At 44.1% G+C, this 14908-nt stretch overlaps 1 protein-coding gene across 1 annotated transcript; it reads left to right on the top strand.

Moving 5' to 3' along the window:
• The first annotated feature begins 277 nt into the window (after window positions 1-277).
• Window positions 278-10104, top strand: ING1 (inhibitor of growth family member 1). The gene is made up of 2 exons (XM_040425217.1): window positions 278-1152; window positions 8514-10104. The coding sequence occupies exons 1-2, from the start codon at window positions 1017-1019 to the stop codon at window positions 9215-9217; spliced, it is 840 nt and encodes a 279-aa protein (XP_040281151.1). The 5' UTR covers window positions 278-1016; the 3' UTR covers window positions 9218-10104.
• The last annotated feature ends 4804 nt before the right edge of the window (window positions 10105-14908 follow it).

The raw sequence follows: 14908 nt of genomic DNA, 5'->3' as shown, positions 1-14908 counted from the left end.
TGGTTACACTAAGACCTGCCAAGCCCTTCCCAGCTCAGTAACTTCCCGCCCACCTTACTATAGCAACTTCCGCTTTCCCTAATTGGCTCCGCCCAATGCGGGCGCGCGTTGCGCGTTACCTAGTGACTACTAGCCTGAAAGATTTGTAGGGCGGCGCGCTTCATGCCCCGCCCACAAATGGCGAGAGGCGGCCGCTATTGGCTGGCCCTACGTGACAGGTGGCTTCTGGGATTGATAGTTTTCTTGTGACAAGAGCTGCGCTGTCAGAATGTCATGTCCGCGTTCACAGGCGGGAGAAGTGCATGATAAGCACTGGGGGCCAGTGTAACTTTATGTGAAAGTGGGAGCAGCGCCGTGCCTGATAGGAGGAGGAGCCCTGTAAACTAGACGGGGGAACCGGCGACAGCTCCTGGCTCGCACTGCGCATGCTCCCTGTCTTCTAGAGGCAGAGGGAGGAATGTTTTCCAAGTGTTTGTAACTGCTGTGTGAGCACAGGCACCTGGTAGCGAGCGGGCGGAAGGTGCGGGTACACCGGGGGCTCGAGCAGAGTGACCGCTCCATCCTCCAGCCTGCTGCATTCTCTACTCCCAGCGCCCACCTCTTTCCCCACCCCCTTTACACACACACACACACACACCCCACAACCTCCTTCCACTGTCTTGTTCCCGAGTTGTCCAGAAAGACAGCCATTCAATCAGCTGCTGAGACTGCTGCACTTTTTTTTTTCCTCCCGTGCCCTGGCGCCTGTGATTTCCTGCTGCTGTGGCCGGGCATCCACCGGCTGGAGGCTTGATGCCAGGCACCGAGTGCCCCCCGGCCGCCCAGCCTTTGTGTTTTCTGTCCCTGTGCGCTTAGCACTAGTGCATTACTAGTTGGAGGCTGCGTTTCTTCCTCATCTCTCGAGCAGCAGGAGGAGGGAGGAGGTTGTGCTTATTGGCGAGTGCCCTCAGAGGACAGATCCTGGAGCTGGCAGGAGCCTGGCGGTGGGTTGGTGCTGGAGACCGGAGAGGCACAAGATGTTAAACCCGACCAACGGCGACCAGACTCACATGGTGAACTACGTGGAGGATTACTTGGACTCCATCGAGTCTCTGCCTTTCGACCTGCAAAGAAACGTCTCCCTGATGAGAGAGATTGACGCCAAATACCAAGGTAAGGGCTCCTGTCTGGAGGGGGAAGTGCGGGCAACTTTTTGTCTGGCTCCTCCATATGTGTGCGGCATTGTGCTCCTGGAGGGACACTTGTCATAGGGCGGAACAAAAGCTCCGACAGCAGCGAAAGTCACCTGAAATCAACCCGCCGCACAAAAGGAGGGCTGCCTGTAGTGCTCTATGGAATGTACAGTCATCGGGGCGGCTGTAGTGGTGGGCAGGGTTTCCTCTGCCTCATTGTGTTCTCCTAGTCAGACATCAGCTGGATTACCTGCCCTGTCACACAGCTGGACAGCTCTGCATTGTCCTACACACACGGAAAGTCATTGTCAGCCGCCCCTGACGGACGAAAGTGGAACTTGGGCTCCACAGACATGCCGGAGGTGTTGGGGCCGCAGTGCGCCGCATGTAGCCCCCTCCTCCCCCGCACCGTACACCGGTAGCGGGTCACTCGGTTCCCCAGAGACGGCCCTGGAAATGCGTCACATTCGGGGTGTCTCCTGCTGTCCTCCCTTGTTTGCGTCTCGCCTGCTGGGGCTGAATGTCAGCGGGTTCCGCACAGTAACTTATTGTGGTAATGCTACCGACAATCGGTAGGAAGAGGCAGTAGGGGACAAGTCACGTCCTGCTAGCGGCTCGGTGCTCTATGCGGGCCGTGTACACGCCTCACAGTACTGTTTTATGTGTAGACGAAGGGCAGGGGAAAGACATATTTATGTATTTTTCTGCCGCCGATAACTAATCCCCTACATCTGTTCTAAACGCCAGCCGCGCTTTAACCTGACTGGAGCGCACACTGCTTGTTTTATATTGGAGGGCTAGCGTACGTCATCCTATTGGCACCGCCTCTTTGAGCTCATTGGCCGTTACTTTCTACTTTAGAACGTCCCGGGTGCTGCCTGCGTTTTCATTGGCCGCCGAATTACTCCGCCTCTTACTTGTTGCCTCGCCTTCCTTTTCGCGATTTAAGTAGAGCTCTTTACATTCATTTGAATGTCTCTGCCCGCCCAGCTGTTCTCATTGGCTGACGATGTGTAGAGGGGTGGTCCATAAAAGCCTGCTTTCTTACAGTACTGATATGGGCAGAAAATACAGGAAAGTATATACGTATGCGGCGGCCATGTTTTCTGTGGGCATGATGAGGGATTTCCTACCACAATGGCTATTGTGTGCGAGAGTCCGTTCCTTGTTTATATGGGCATGGAAGACGTCCCTGTATAGGCGCCCCACAGTGACCAGCCTAGTGGCTGCAGCCGCTGCCCAGCAGGTTGTGCGCCTGCTGTTACTTCATGGACGGTCAGCAGAGATGCCACACGTGCCGTCACTCTGTACCACAGCACAACACTTGTTACATTGTACAGAGCCCAGGTTCAGTCAACATCAGCGGATTTCTCCCTGACATACAACTTGTGGTCCCTTTTCCATATGCTGTGTTAGGGTATATGGACATCATAAAGCCCCCCCCCCCCTCTCTGTTAGCCTACAATAAGCTACTCTTACCCACTTTCAGTGGGCAGCCCTAGTCTCCTGGCAGCGCCCACCGACACCAGCTAATCGCCATGGTGGCATTAAAGAGGCGGTGACTTCAACCGACAGCCCTGCAAGACTGAGAACCCTTCAACATGTGAGGATGAAGAAAACTGTCACTGGTTCCAGTGCTGAGCTTCCTGGTCCTCACTGGACATGTCACTGCTGGTGACCAATAAGGGACCTTAGCGGTGGCAGCGGGCGCATGCCATGCCTCATTGGCTGGACCGCAGTGGGGACATGCATATAGACGGCACAGCGGGGATCAGGGGCATGACCCTTGCACCCAGCCTGTACTAATCAATAGGGGTTTCTGGTCTCTGAGAGCTCCTTTAGGAGAGGCGTAGGTTCTATACTGTATGTACATAGCAATACGAGTCTAATTCATTGTACTTCACCACACAATGGCTTCATGGTGACTAGTGCAACCAGTTATCAGCTGCTTTCATTCTTCAAAGGTCCTTTAAAATGAACTCTGGATTGTGATTGGTTACTTGGGCGCATTTCCCTTGCGCTATTTGGGATCAGGCTCACAATTTTCTGAAAACATTGGAGAACTATATTATGTATGTGTTGTGTCAAAAGATTTTTGCAGGCGTCTTTTTACACGGTTTTTGAACTCCTTGGTGATTTCTAATCTCCATATGATTTAGGGCTCATGCACACGGCCGTATGTATTTTACGGTCCGCAAAAAAACGGATCGGCAAAATATACGGATGACATCCGTGTGCATTCCGTATTTTGCGGAACGGAACAGCTGGCCCCTAATAGAACAGTCTATCCTTGACAATAATAGGACATGTTCTATTATTTTTTTTTTGCGGAACGGAAATGCACACGGAGTTCCGCATACAGTCGGCAAAGAAAAGGGAATGGACACGGAAAGAAAATACGTTTGTGTGCATGAGCCCTTACAGTAGGGGGGAGGTTTTATCTCACATTATTGCAGACCTGACAAAAAAAAAACACACCCAAAGCACTTTCTGCGCCAATCTTGATATCCCTTGTGCTGCCGGAGGATGCGCCTAATTTATCACAGAAAACTGGTGTAGATGAAGATAAATTTGTCTCGGGCGTTGACTGTGCCCCTTTCCTGCACTTACCACGCTGGCAAGAGCAGCGTAAAAAGAGGCACTTGCGACTTTTCAAAAAGTCGCATTTAGGCCTCTTTCTCATGAGTGTTACAGATTGCCTCAGGATGTGTTCAGTGAAACTCGCAGAATTTTGGGACCTAATTATTACAGTTTTGTCTGCAATTGCATTCAGTGGTTCATTTGTTTTCCGTGCGGGTGCTATCAGTTTAGATGCATTTTACTCGCACGTGAAAAAAAAAACTGAAGAATTATAAACATCTCCTAGCAAGCATCAGTGAAAAACGCTTTGCATTCACTTCTATGGGGCCAGGGCTGCGTGAAAAATGCAGAATATAGAACATACTACAATTTTCACGTAACGCAGAACTGATGCGTGAAAAACAACGCTCATGTACAAAGGCCCATAGAAATGAATGGGTCAGGATTCAGTACATTTGCAATGCATTCCATTCACGCATTGCACCAGTACAGAAAACTTGCTCGTGTGAAAGGAGCCTTTAAGTGTCACAAACGCACAGTTTGTTACTTTTTATAGCCACTTTTCTGGCACAAGGGAGATGAAGTCTCCCCGTTGACTTTGATCACCTGGAAGGATCAGATGTTGAGAAATTTGCAGCATATTTGCAATGAATTTTGCATCAGTAGAGTCCAGCCATTGTATCGGCAAAGGCCAAATCTTCCCACTTCTCCGCAGCAGAATAGAGCAAATTAGGAGCATGGCCTAAAACCATTTTTCAGCAACATGTAGATGGGACTTTTAATACTCCAACCACTTGCATGAAGGTCCGTACACAAATAAATTTTACGCTGGTGGTTTTTTACCACAAAAAATGCCAGAATAAGCACATGCCGTTTTTTAGGGGATCTGTGTTTTTTGTGGAATTTTATAGTGGCCTTTTATATCTGTGTGAACTGCATCCCTTTTTTTTTTTTTTCCTGGCACTTTTATCCCTAAAGTGTGAAAGACGTTAAAAAAAAAATAATAAAAAAAATTGGCAAAGCTACAGCCAAAACTCCAGTAGCAAATAAATACATGTGAAGGCAGCCTTACATTGGAAATTCTCAAAAATCCAACCTAGTGTGAACGTGGCCTTTACGTTAACTTTTGTTTATTAGATATGGGTTTGCATCACTTAAAGGGGTTCTGCACTTTGTTTTAACTGATGATCTAGCCGGCCCACTGACGTCACAACTAGTATCAACTAGCGTGGGCGGGGCTAAGCTCTGTTCACTTGAATGGAGCTTAGCCGCGCCAACGCTAGTTGATACTAGTCATGACGTCAGTGGGCCGGCGGTAAACAGTGAGAAGGCCGCGGCGCTGCTGGAGCGCCACTGCCTTCTCAAACAAACAGCTGATCGACGGGGGTCCCGGGTGTCGGACCCCCGCCGATCAGAAGCTAACAAAGTGCAGAACCCCTTTAACAATTTCATTTTGATTAAACTAGACAATGATCTGCTTAGCCTTCAGTACTTTTATCCACTTATAGCTTAGGGTACACGGCTACACAATGACATTTGTCGCACCATGTCTCAGTAAAGTCGCGTGACATTTTTTGTAATGATTGTCGTGTCGCAGACCAACACCATAGACTGTCAGACAAAAATCCAACTTGGATGCTGTAGTGTCGCAGTCGCATCATGTGGCAGTGAAACACCATTTAGGGCTCAGGCACACGACCGTATGTATTTTGCTGTCCGCAAAAAATACGGATGACGTTCCGTAATTTGCAGAACGTTACAGCTGGCCCCTAATAGAACTGTACTGGCCTTGTCCGCAATACGGACAATAATAGGACATGTTTATCAAGTAAAGCAGGCACGCCTCATCTGGTTATATAGAATTATGGATAAATATATTTATTTCTGCAATATCAGCATATAAAAACTATAAAAACAATAAAACATATGTTGGGTAACAATATAGCAGCAGATATAATAATTACAATATAGCAGCAGGTATAACTGTAGCAGTGATTATGCAACAACAGTGTAGCAGCAATGTTTCCTTAAAATAGCAACCATATAGCAGATGTAGTTGTAGCAGTATTTACCAACGACAGTGTAGCAACAATATTGATTTGTTAATAACAAATGTGGTATTGAGGTATCAGCAGTTATTAGTATAAAAACAATATTAGTCTTGTGGATAAATAATTCCCAGTTTTAGGATGCAATTTCCACTACCATCTTGATTTTGAAATACATCGGTTGGTGACCCCAATGGGTGTGCAGAAGTGTTCCTTTAACATATATCGATCCCTGTTATTTTTGTTCCACTCCCAGTGTTTTGGGAGTTGCTGCATCCAAGTTTTAGTATATTAGCAGGAGGTCTGGTTTTACTCACTGTTTTTGTTGTAGCATTTGTGCTGATTTGAGTGGCGTCCCACTCCAAATACAGTGCACTCACCCTTCTTGATCGCGCTGACTTTAGTTGTGTTTGTAGCGTTCATTCACCTGAGTAATGGTGTCTGTTTCTGCCGTAACTTGGCGTCCCACGCGGTGACTGTTAGTCCCGTAATACAATATCGCGAGATTTCGAATGTTCGTTGATGGTGAAAATTCAAATTGAATTCGAGATCTTATGATCGCTTATCTGGATAATATCTAGAAAATTTTCGATAGTGAGTCTCGCGATTATGATTAAGTGGGTCTTTTTCGGAATGTCCTGCTAAACGCGTTTCGAGGTTCACACCTCTTCCTCAGTAGCCATATCCGAAATGCCCCAAGATCAGTCCTTTTATGCCGGTTTGTGTGCTGCTTAAAAAAACCTGGAATTGGTTCTGTGTTGCTCCAAAAACCCAGAGAACATAAAGTTTTAGGAAAATATGTTTTAACAATTAAAAGTATAATCACTTAAAAAATCTATACACCAGATAGCATTATCTCAATGTAGATTTCCGATGAAGAACATACATAGATTTTGGTGAAAATTGCATGGTTACTTTTCCATGCGATTTTGTGTATTTTTTTTCTATGTGTTTTTTTCATAGTTATTATAAATGGTATTTTTTAAAATGGACTATCCACATATTCTCTCAGTAGTTGTCGTAAGATTCTGATATTCAAAATGGCATAATAATAGTATAAATTCAGTTTCAAACAATTTTGGACCCAATGCATATGTTGATTGGAAGTAAAACCTCAGTAGTTGATGTGATTTTGTATATATATTTGATACATAGAAAAAACGCATATGCGTTTTTCCCCCAAATTTATTATGTCCGACCATTGAGTTCAACTATCAATATTATTTTTGAATAATAAAAAATAATACTAATTAATAAACGTATTAAAATTTGTATGTATTAAGTAATACCTCAATAATTGATATAGTTACACTTAAATTTCCGATATATGGAAAAAAAACTCATATGCGTTTTTTCTAAATTACATGCGTTTTTTTCTTTTTTCAGGTATGGTTTACATCGCTCTTGTACTTTTATAAACATGACATTTTTGATAGTTACCTAACAGCATTTTTGATGTTTTTGAAGTGTAAATATGTAGATATTGGGTGGTTGCCCTCCACCAAGGGAAGATCGGAGTGCTGGTAAACAGCCTGACTCCGATCTCCCATCGGCGAGGGGCCCCAGCCCGTTCTCACAGGAAGCCGAATAATTCAAAATCTGAATTTAAACCATCAGGTAATAGAGTGTTAAAATCATATATTCTTCTGGCCTCCTGTCTAGACATTTTCGCAATGTGTAATAATGGGACATGCATACAAAAACGGAATGGACACGGAAAGAAAATACGTTCGCGTGCATGAGCCCTTACTTTCATTACAAAAAATGTCTCGCGACATTACTGCAACAAATGTCGTTGTGTAGCCCTAGCCTTCAGCTGTTTAATTTGTATTAGAAGACTGAAAGAAAGATATGTTACCAAGGTGCAGTCAGTGGAATCCTGACTTTTTTGGGTTTGAAATCCTCTATCGTAGGCAGTGATGTTCTTCTGCGTCCCTGATCTGTATATTGATGACCAAATGCCCAATGCTGTTACATATTTGTCGCTGGAGCACAATTTGTGCTGTGCTTATAATCCATTCAGCATTTATCACACCAACGGCAACATGCCTTTGGTGTGATAAATGTAACATCCTTGGATGTGGTGAAAGCTGTGTTCTCATTTTCTCTTGTGATGAAGAATATGAAAATAAACCCTCAGCCCCCATATGTTGTAATATGCAGTAGGTGCAAATGTGCTCTAACCAATAGATAGGTTACCTGTACCTATTTGAGAGAGATGAAATAAGAAAACACCATAAAATGTGCATTATATGTTTAGCAGTATGGAATAAATCCAATGCAAGAACAGATAGTTACATTTCTAGTCAAAAATATATACAAAAAAAAATAATTTTTGTTTGTTTGTTTTTACACAAAATTTGCAACACATTTGTAAACATAGCCATAGCAATACTGACCTGCTAGAGCATAAAGGCCAGAGGGTGCTCTTGAGTTTTAAGTTATGCTGCCAAGCTCATTAAATAAATGCTAATGGCTGCCAAGGAGTGATACGTCAAAGTCAATTGGGTAGCTGATCAAAAGTGATTTATTTTCAGTTTTTGTCCAGGAGGTGAACTTGCCAGGGAAAGCAGATGCTTAGTATTGAGGAATTAAACCTTACATGGTGATAGTCATCTGTGTAATTTATGGAGGCCCTGAGTCCTTCTGAGCAGTGACTTAATAGGTGTTTCAAGTGGTGGACTTCTGCTAACTCTAACTTTTGTTATTGTAGATATCCTGAAAGAGTTGGACGACTACTATGAAAAATTCCGACGTGAATCCGATGCAGTACAGAAGCGACGCCTTCTGCAGTTCATACAGAGAGCTCTTATTCGTAGCCAGGAATTGGGTGATGACAAGATACAAATAGTTAGCCAGATGGTGGAACTAGTTGAAAACAGGACACGACAAGTGGACAGTCACGTGGAACTGTTTGAAACATGTCAGGATCTAAACGACAGTACAAGTAATAGCAGCAAGAACACCCAAGAGAAGTCTAAAAGTGAGGCTCTCTCTCAGACTGAGAAAACCAGCAATAAGAGATCAAGGAGGCAGAGGAACAATGAGAATCGAGAAAATGCTACCATTAATCATGACCATGATGACCTTACATCAGGAACACCCAAAGAAAAGAAGCCAAAAACATCAAAGAAGAAAAAGAGATCGAAAGCTAAAGCTGAAAGAGAAGCATCACCTGCAGATCTTCCTATTGACCCCAATGAGCCAACCTATTGCCTGTGTAATCAAGTTTCATATGGTGAAATGATTGGGTGTGATAATGAAGAATGCCCAATAGAATGGTTTCACTTTTCATGCGTTGGACTCAACCATAAACCAAAAGGAAAATGGTACTGCCCTGAATGTAGAGGTGAAAATGAAAAAACCATGGGTAAAGCACTTGAGAAATCCAAAAAAGAAAGGGCCTACAACAGGTAGTTGACTAGCAGTTCCCAAGGGAAGGCTAAAGCATTGTATTTATTGCCCAGAAACACCTTGTGAAGGTGATGAGGGTGGCAAACCTTTTTTTGTACCCAAGTTTAGGGATATTCATGTTTATAGTGACAGCAATAACATCACTTTATCCCATCCTTTTGTCTAAGAACCTACCTAGTGAGCTGGTTTATTGTTCATGCCATGCATGTCTTCTCATGTTTGTCGTCTCAGGCCCTTTCTGGAGTAGATGGGGGCGGAGAACATATCAGTTATGGTGGATGTCTAATGCACTTCTAAAACTCTTAAAAGCACTGTGTCCATCCACTAGTTTTCTCACAGCGCATTGTCTTGTTTTCGGTTACGTTTTCACCACTACCTTATGGCCAACAATTATGCCGGGTTATTTGATGGTAACAGCATATATCCCTATAGATTTAGACTTTCATCAAGAGCCACTGCTTTGTAATTTATTTCCGTATACCCCTTGTAAATTATAAATGTGACCCATGCTCTATGGATGCATTATTGGTCCATCAAACAGAATTTAAGACAAGTAGCTTATTTTTAAAGTGATGCAAAAACTGCATTTTACACGGCAAATATTTTATACTTAATTCTGGCCAGGGAACCAGAAGTGGCCATTTTAAAAATGATTAACAATGTTTTTTTATTCAACCAAACAGTGGTTTAGTAATGATTCACACAGATCAAGCTTTATACAGGCACAGGTATTAGTGAAGCAATCCTAATTTGTATAAATGTACATTTTAAGTGGCATTGCACTTGATGTATTATAATTGGAAATGCAGCTGAATGCCGTTGTATAGCTAATGTGCATTTCCTTCTGTATGTATGAAGATTGTACAGCTGTGATACTTAAAATAAATACAGATCTATGGAAAGAATTTTTTTTATGAATGGTTGTTTTCTATGCAAGAATAGCACCCAAATGAAATCAATCAGAACAGCAGCATACCATGTTACATTTTGAAACCTCATGTACAGCTTGGAATAACAGCAGCATAGCGCGTTACATCATAAAACCTAATGTGAGACATAACAGTATACTACAGTAACCAAAGGGCTGATGGTCCTGAAAGTAGCCCAGCAAGACGTGGACATAGAGAACATCCTATTAAACAGAAGAGGAAATGGGATGCACACCTAAGGTGTCATGCGGAAAACCAACACTGTTAAGCCCCCAAGTGTACAAGAATAAATATCAATGCTACATCCAAAAGAAAGGAGCTTGACTACATCAAAGCAAAAGTACATGGGGGGGGGTGTACCCTAAAATGGTACCAATAAAATCTACAGCTAACCCCCTCAGATATGCCGCTGCAGCCAAACAGCATGTCTCTTGCTGCTTGGGGACACTTCACTGCTGAGGCCAGTCATTGGCTGTAGCGGCATATGTGACCTTGTCCATATGTATGTTGACAGACTGGGAGTGGAAGTGCAGTACAGAGATCTGGGGAACAGGTAAGCATGTTTCTCTTCACAGGCCCCGCTGGCTGGGGGTAGGATTAAAAAGAAAATTCTGAACAATCCTTTTAAAGTAACATGAATGCAGAAAAAAGCAAACAAAAAATGCCCAAAAATGGACTAACCACCTAGATGAAAAGCTATCTTTGTTGTACAAAGAAACCAATCACAGTGTATTTTTCTAAGGCAGGATATAAAATGAAAGCTGTGCTATGATTGGTTGCAGCGGGCATCAAAGACAGATTTTTCTTTTAGACCATTTCATAAACTTCCCCCAAAGTGTGAAACTGGCCTAAGGGTGCTTTCACATGCAGTTTTTAGTGGTGTTTGTCTGCACCTTTGTGCTTGCAATATCTCCTTTACAATCTGCATCCATTTTTCGAGAGCTAAATTGTTTCTGTAGCACATTTACTCATGTACCTTATTGTCTGGTATGGTGTCAATTGAAAAATTATGAAATGCAACATCCTTCACTGCCAGGCTGGGATTAAAAAGCAGCCCTGCTACACAAACCCAATATATAATATTAATCCCCTCATCATATCATGGAAAACTTTTTGCGCCAGGTTGGTATCAGCTATTGGTCACGCCCCTCACCACTACCTTAAATAAGAAAACCAAGCTATCAATAAAAGTAGGGAAACAAAGGTGCATAATAGAAACACCTATTCACACGATCAAGGACAGACATGACATCAATAATAGTACCAAATACAACAATACAGCTCAAAATACACCCCAAAGTCACATATACCACAGTGCAGCTCCACACAACAGTGCAGCACAGAATACCTCCTTAGAACTATCACCATATATCACATTCCAGCAAAAAAAATACCTCCTCAGAAGTGCCAAATAAATACCACAGTACAACTACTGTGCTAACTAACCAGTTTGATTTTTGGATAAACTTAAGAGAGTTATCCGGGCAGTTCCCTGGTTTTCACCCTTTTAAAGGGGTTATCCAATGTCATAAACAGCCGGGCCCCTCACACGGAATATACTTACCCTGCTCCTGATCCCCACACCGCCTCTACTCCTTCTCCCTGTACAGTTGAGCAACCAATGACAGGGAACGAGCCTCCCTAGCATCGCAGAGACCAGGAGCGGAGCGGGGTAAGTATATTCCGTGTGAGGGGCCCGGCACATGGGGGGGTTGCTGTTTATGACATTGGATAACCCCTTTAAACCCTATACAGGTATCTGGTCTTTGCTGCAGGGGGAGCCACTAGACTGCTTCCTCCTGGAATAGTCCCTATGTAGTTTGAAGCTGACCCCTGCACGAGAGCCACGCCACTAGGCTGCTACCTCTTGGAATAGTCCTTGTGTAGTTGGAAGCTGACATACTGGGGTCAGAGACATTAGTGCAAAGCACCAAGGGAACAGGCAATAATCGTAGTTGGGAAATGGTCCAAGGTCAGTGCAGGCAACAAGGGTTCAATACAGTAGCAGAGGTAGGTACACAGGCAGATAAATGTAACAGCCACTAGAGAAGCTGCCTTAACACCCTGAGATGGTCAGCTATAGGTTTGGGAAGATTAGGGTGAATGTGCTGGTCCTTTAGGAGCCAGGGAGTGAGCACCTTATGGTCAATGTCAGAAGACCAGGAAGAGGGGTGCAGACTGCGGCCTGCAGTTCTACAAGATAGACTGATTTCCAGCAGCCAGGCTTGCTGCAGATGGGCAGAGGAGGGCCAGCGGGTCAGACCACCGTATCCCTGAAGGTTGCAGCCTGATGGAAGATACAGGACAGTGGTGAGCAAGAAGTGCCACCATAACAGTACCCTCCTCCTTACGCCCTCTCTTCTTTGAACCAGAGCTTTGCAGAAACTTCTTCAGGAGAGCTCTGGCATGAATGTTCTCCAAGGGCTCCCAAGAAATCACCTTTGGTTCAAACCCTTTTTAGTCAATAAACAAGGTCTGCCTGGAACCTTCCTCATACCCAGGATGCTCTTTCCATTGTACACACCTTCAAAGCTGACTGAAGAGGCAGCAGAAGCAGAATCTCTTAAGACTGGCCAGACCTTGTCCCCAGGTGAGAACCGTGGTGCAGGCATGTGTCTTCAGTCAGCGAACTCCATCTGAACTGAGGTCTGTAGAAGAGTGGCCCTAGTCTCATGCCAAATCTGCAGCGAAGTTCTTCACAGAAGAGTCAGCTGCTGATACTCCAGAGGAAACGGCGACAGGAAGAGGCACCCATAGTTGGTGACCATACACAATGTAAAAAGGGGACTTGCCAGTAGCTTCGCTTGAAACATTATTATATGAAATCTCTGCCCATGAAAGTAAAGTAGCCCAATCATTCTGATGAGCATGGTGAAGTGGCGCAAATAATTGGTTAAGATCTGGTTTATGCGCCCCACTTGTCCATTGGTCTGCAGGTGGTAAGCAGATGAGAAGTACAATTTGACATCCAGAAGGTGGCAGACAGCTTTCCAGGACTTTGATGTAAACTGAACTTCCTGATCTGACAAGATTTTTGAAGGAAATCCATAAAGACTGAATGCAGAATGAACAATTTAGCTGGCAGATGGGAGACCAGACAAGGGCACAAGGTTGGTCATTTTAAGAAACAACCCGCCAGCACCCAGATGACAGGCAAATCAGTATTGAAGTCCATGGTGATATGCTGTCTCACGGGACTTCGGGCACAGGCAAGGGAAGACGGAATCCCGTAGGTCTTTGTCTCTGGGTCTTATTTTGGGCACAAGTGGTACAAGCTGAAACTAATTCCCAAATGTCTTTGGACATGGAAAGCCACCAGAAGTGTCACGATAAGAATTCAAATGACTAGCGACTCTTGAGCAATATCTCCAGACCAGCACCCGTTTCCTCTTGGCAGAAGGAACAAAGGTTTTGCCTGGTGGGATATCCTTCACGCGGACAGGAACAACTAGTATAATGCATGCTGGACCTATAATATGCTGAGGCTCTGCCTTTTGATCAGCAAGGTCAAAAGAACGATATAAGGCAGCCACCTTGATGTTCTTTTGTGCTAGGTGAAAATGCAACAAAAAAATGTAACACGTCAAAGAACAAAGACCACTGGGCCTAGCAAGGGTTGAGTCGCTGAGCAGATTGAAGATTGGCCAGATTTTTGTGATTCATATAGATAACAATAGGTCATAGTAATTTTGTTCAGCGGAGGAGAAGGTCTTCGAGAAGAAACCTCAGGTGTACTTTTCTAGAGTCCCCTTTTTGTAAGAGTACATATGGCTCCAGCTCCCACAGAAAGGGCCGCCATCTTGGAGTCCCCGGGGGAGAGCATCGCAGCAGCGGCGGCATAGGCAGCAGCAGCATTAGCATATGAGGCGCCAAAACAAAACGGTGAAAGGTCCTCTTTAAGGGACTTCAAAGCAGACTCTGCCTTGTGAGACTATACATTGGGATTGGCCCCTGGGTAAGGGTAAGGGTAAGAGCAGAAATTGGTGCCTTTTGGAGTACAGAAATGCAGGATAAACTGTCTTTCGTAGTTGGTGAAGACCTCTGACCGCTTCTCGGGATCCATAGAGATACCATTGACAGAAATAATATGGCACAGAAAGGCAAGGACGTCTTCTCAAAAAACATTTTCAAATTTGGTGTATAGCTGGTTCTCACACAGACACTGGAGGATGATGTGGACATGTATGCAATGCATTGACAGATCAGGGGAGAAGATCAGAATGTCCATCAACGCGTGGGGAAAGGAAAAGTGAAAGATGTAAGCTATAAACTCCAGTAGGTGTAATTTAAGGAGGAGGTACATATATAGGGCCAGATTTATCATTACTCTGACAGCTCACTCCACTTTCACATATGGCTAAAGTCAGTTTTAGCCAAGTCAGATTTATGATCGGCCCTTTAAGACTGTAATAAATGTGGTTTGACGGTAGCAGTTTATCCGTCAGTAAGCAGCTTTACAAAAGTCGCACATCTTTACGAAAAAGTCGCACGTTTTTATGAAAAAGTTGCATGTTCTATTAAAAAGTCTCATAAGATAAGCATGGTCCTCACTGGAGTGAAATTGCGACTTTTTTGCGACTTTTTAAATAATCCCCATAGTAAATCTGTCTAGAGATTAATTTACATAAGAAAACACACCCACTTTCAGAAAACTGGCGAGCATAGTGCAGAGCAGAAAAAAGTCGCAAATTTGTGCGCAGTTTTAGCGTTTGGGACTTTTTTGGGGACTTTTTCACTCCATTATTCTGACCTGAGCTAATGATAA

The sequence above is a fragment of the Bufo bufo genome, chromosome 3, assembly GCF_905171765.1.
Source record: "Bufo bufo chromosome 3, aBufBuf1.1, whole genome shotgun sequence".
Taxonomy (NCBI): Eukaryota; Metazoa; Chordata; class Amphibia; order Anura; family Bufonidae; genus Bufo; species Bufo bufo.
The sequence above is the reverse complement of the archived record's forward strand: the minus strand, read 5'-3'. Positions and strand labels throughout refer to the sequence as shown.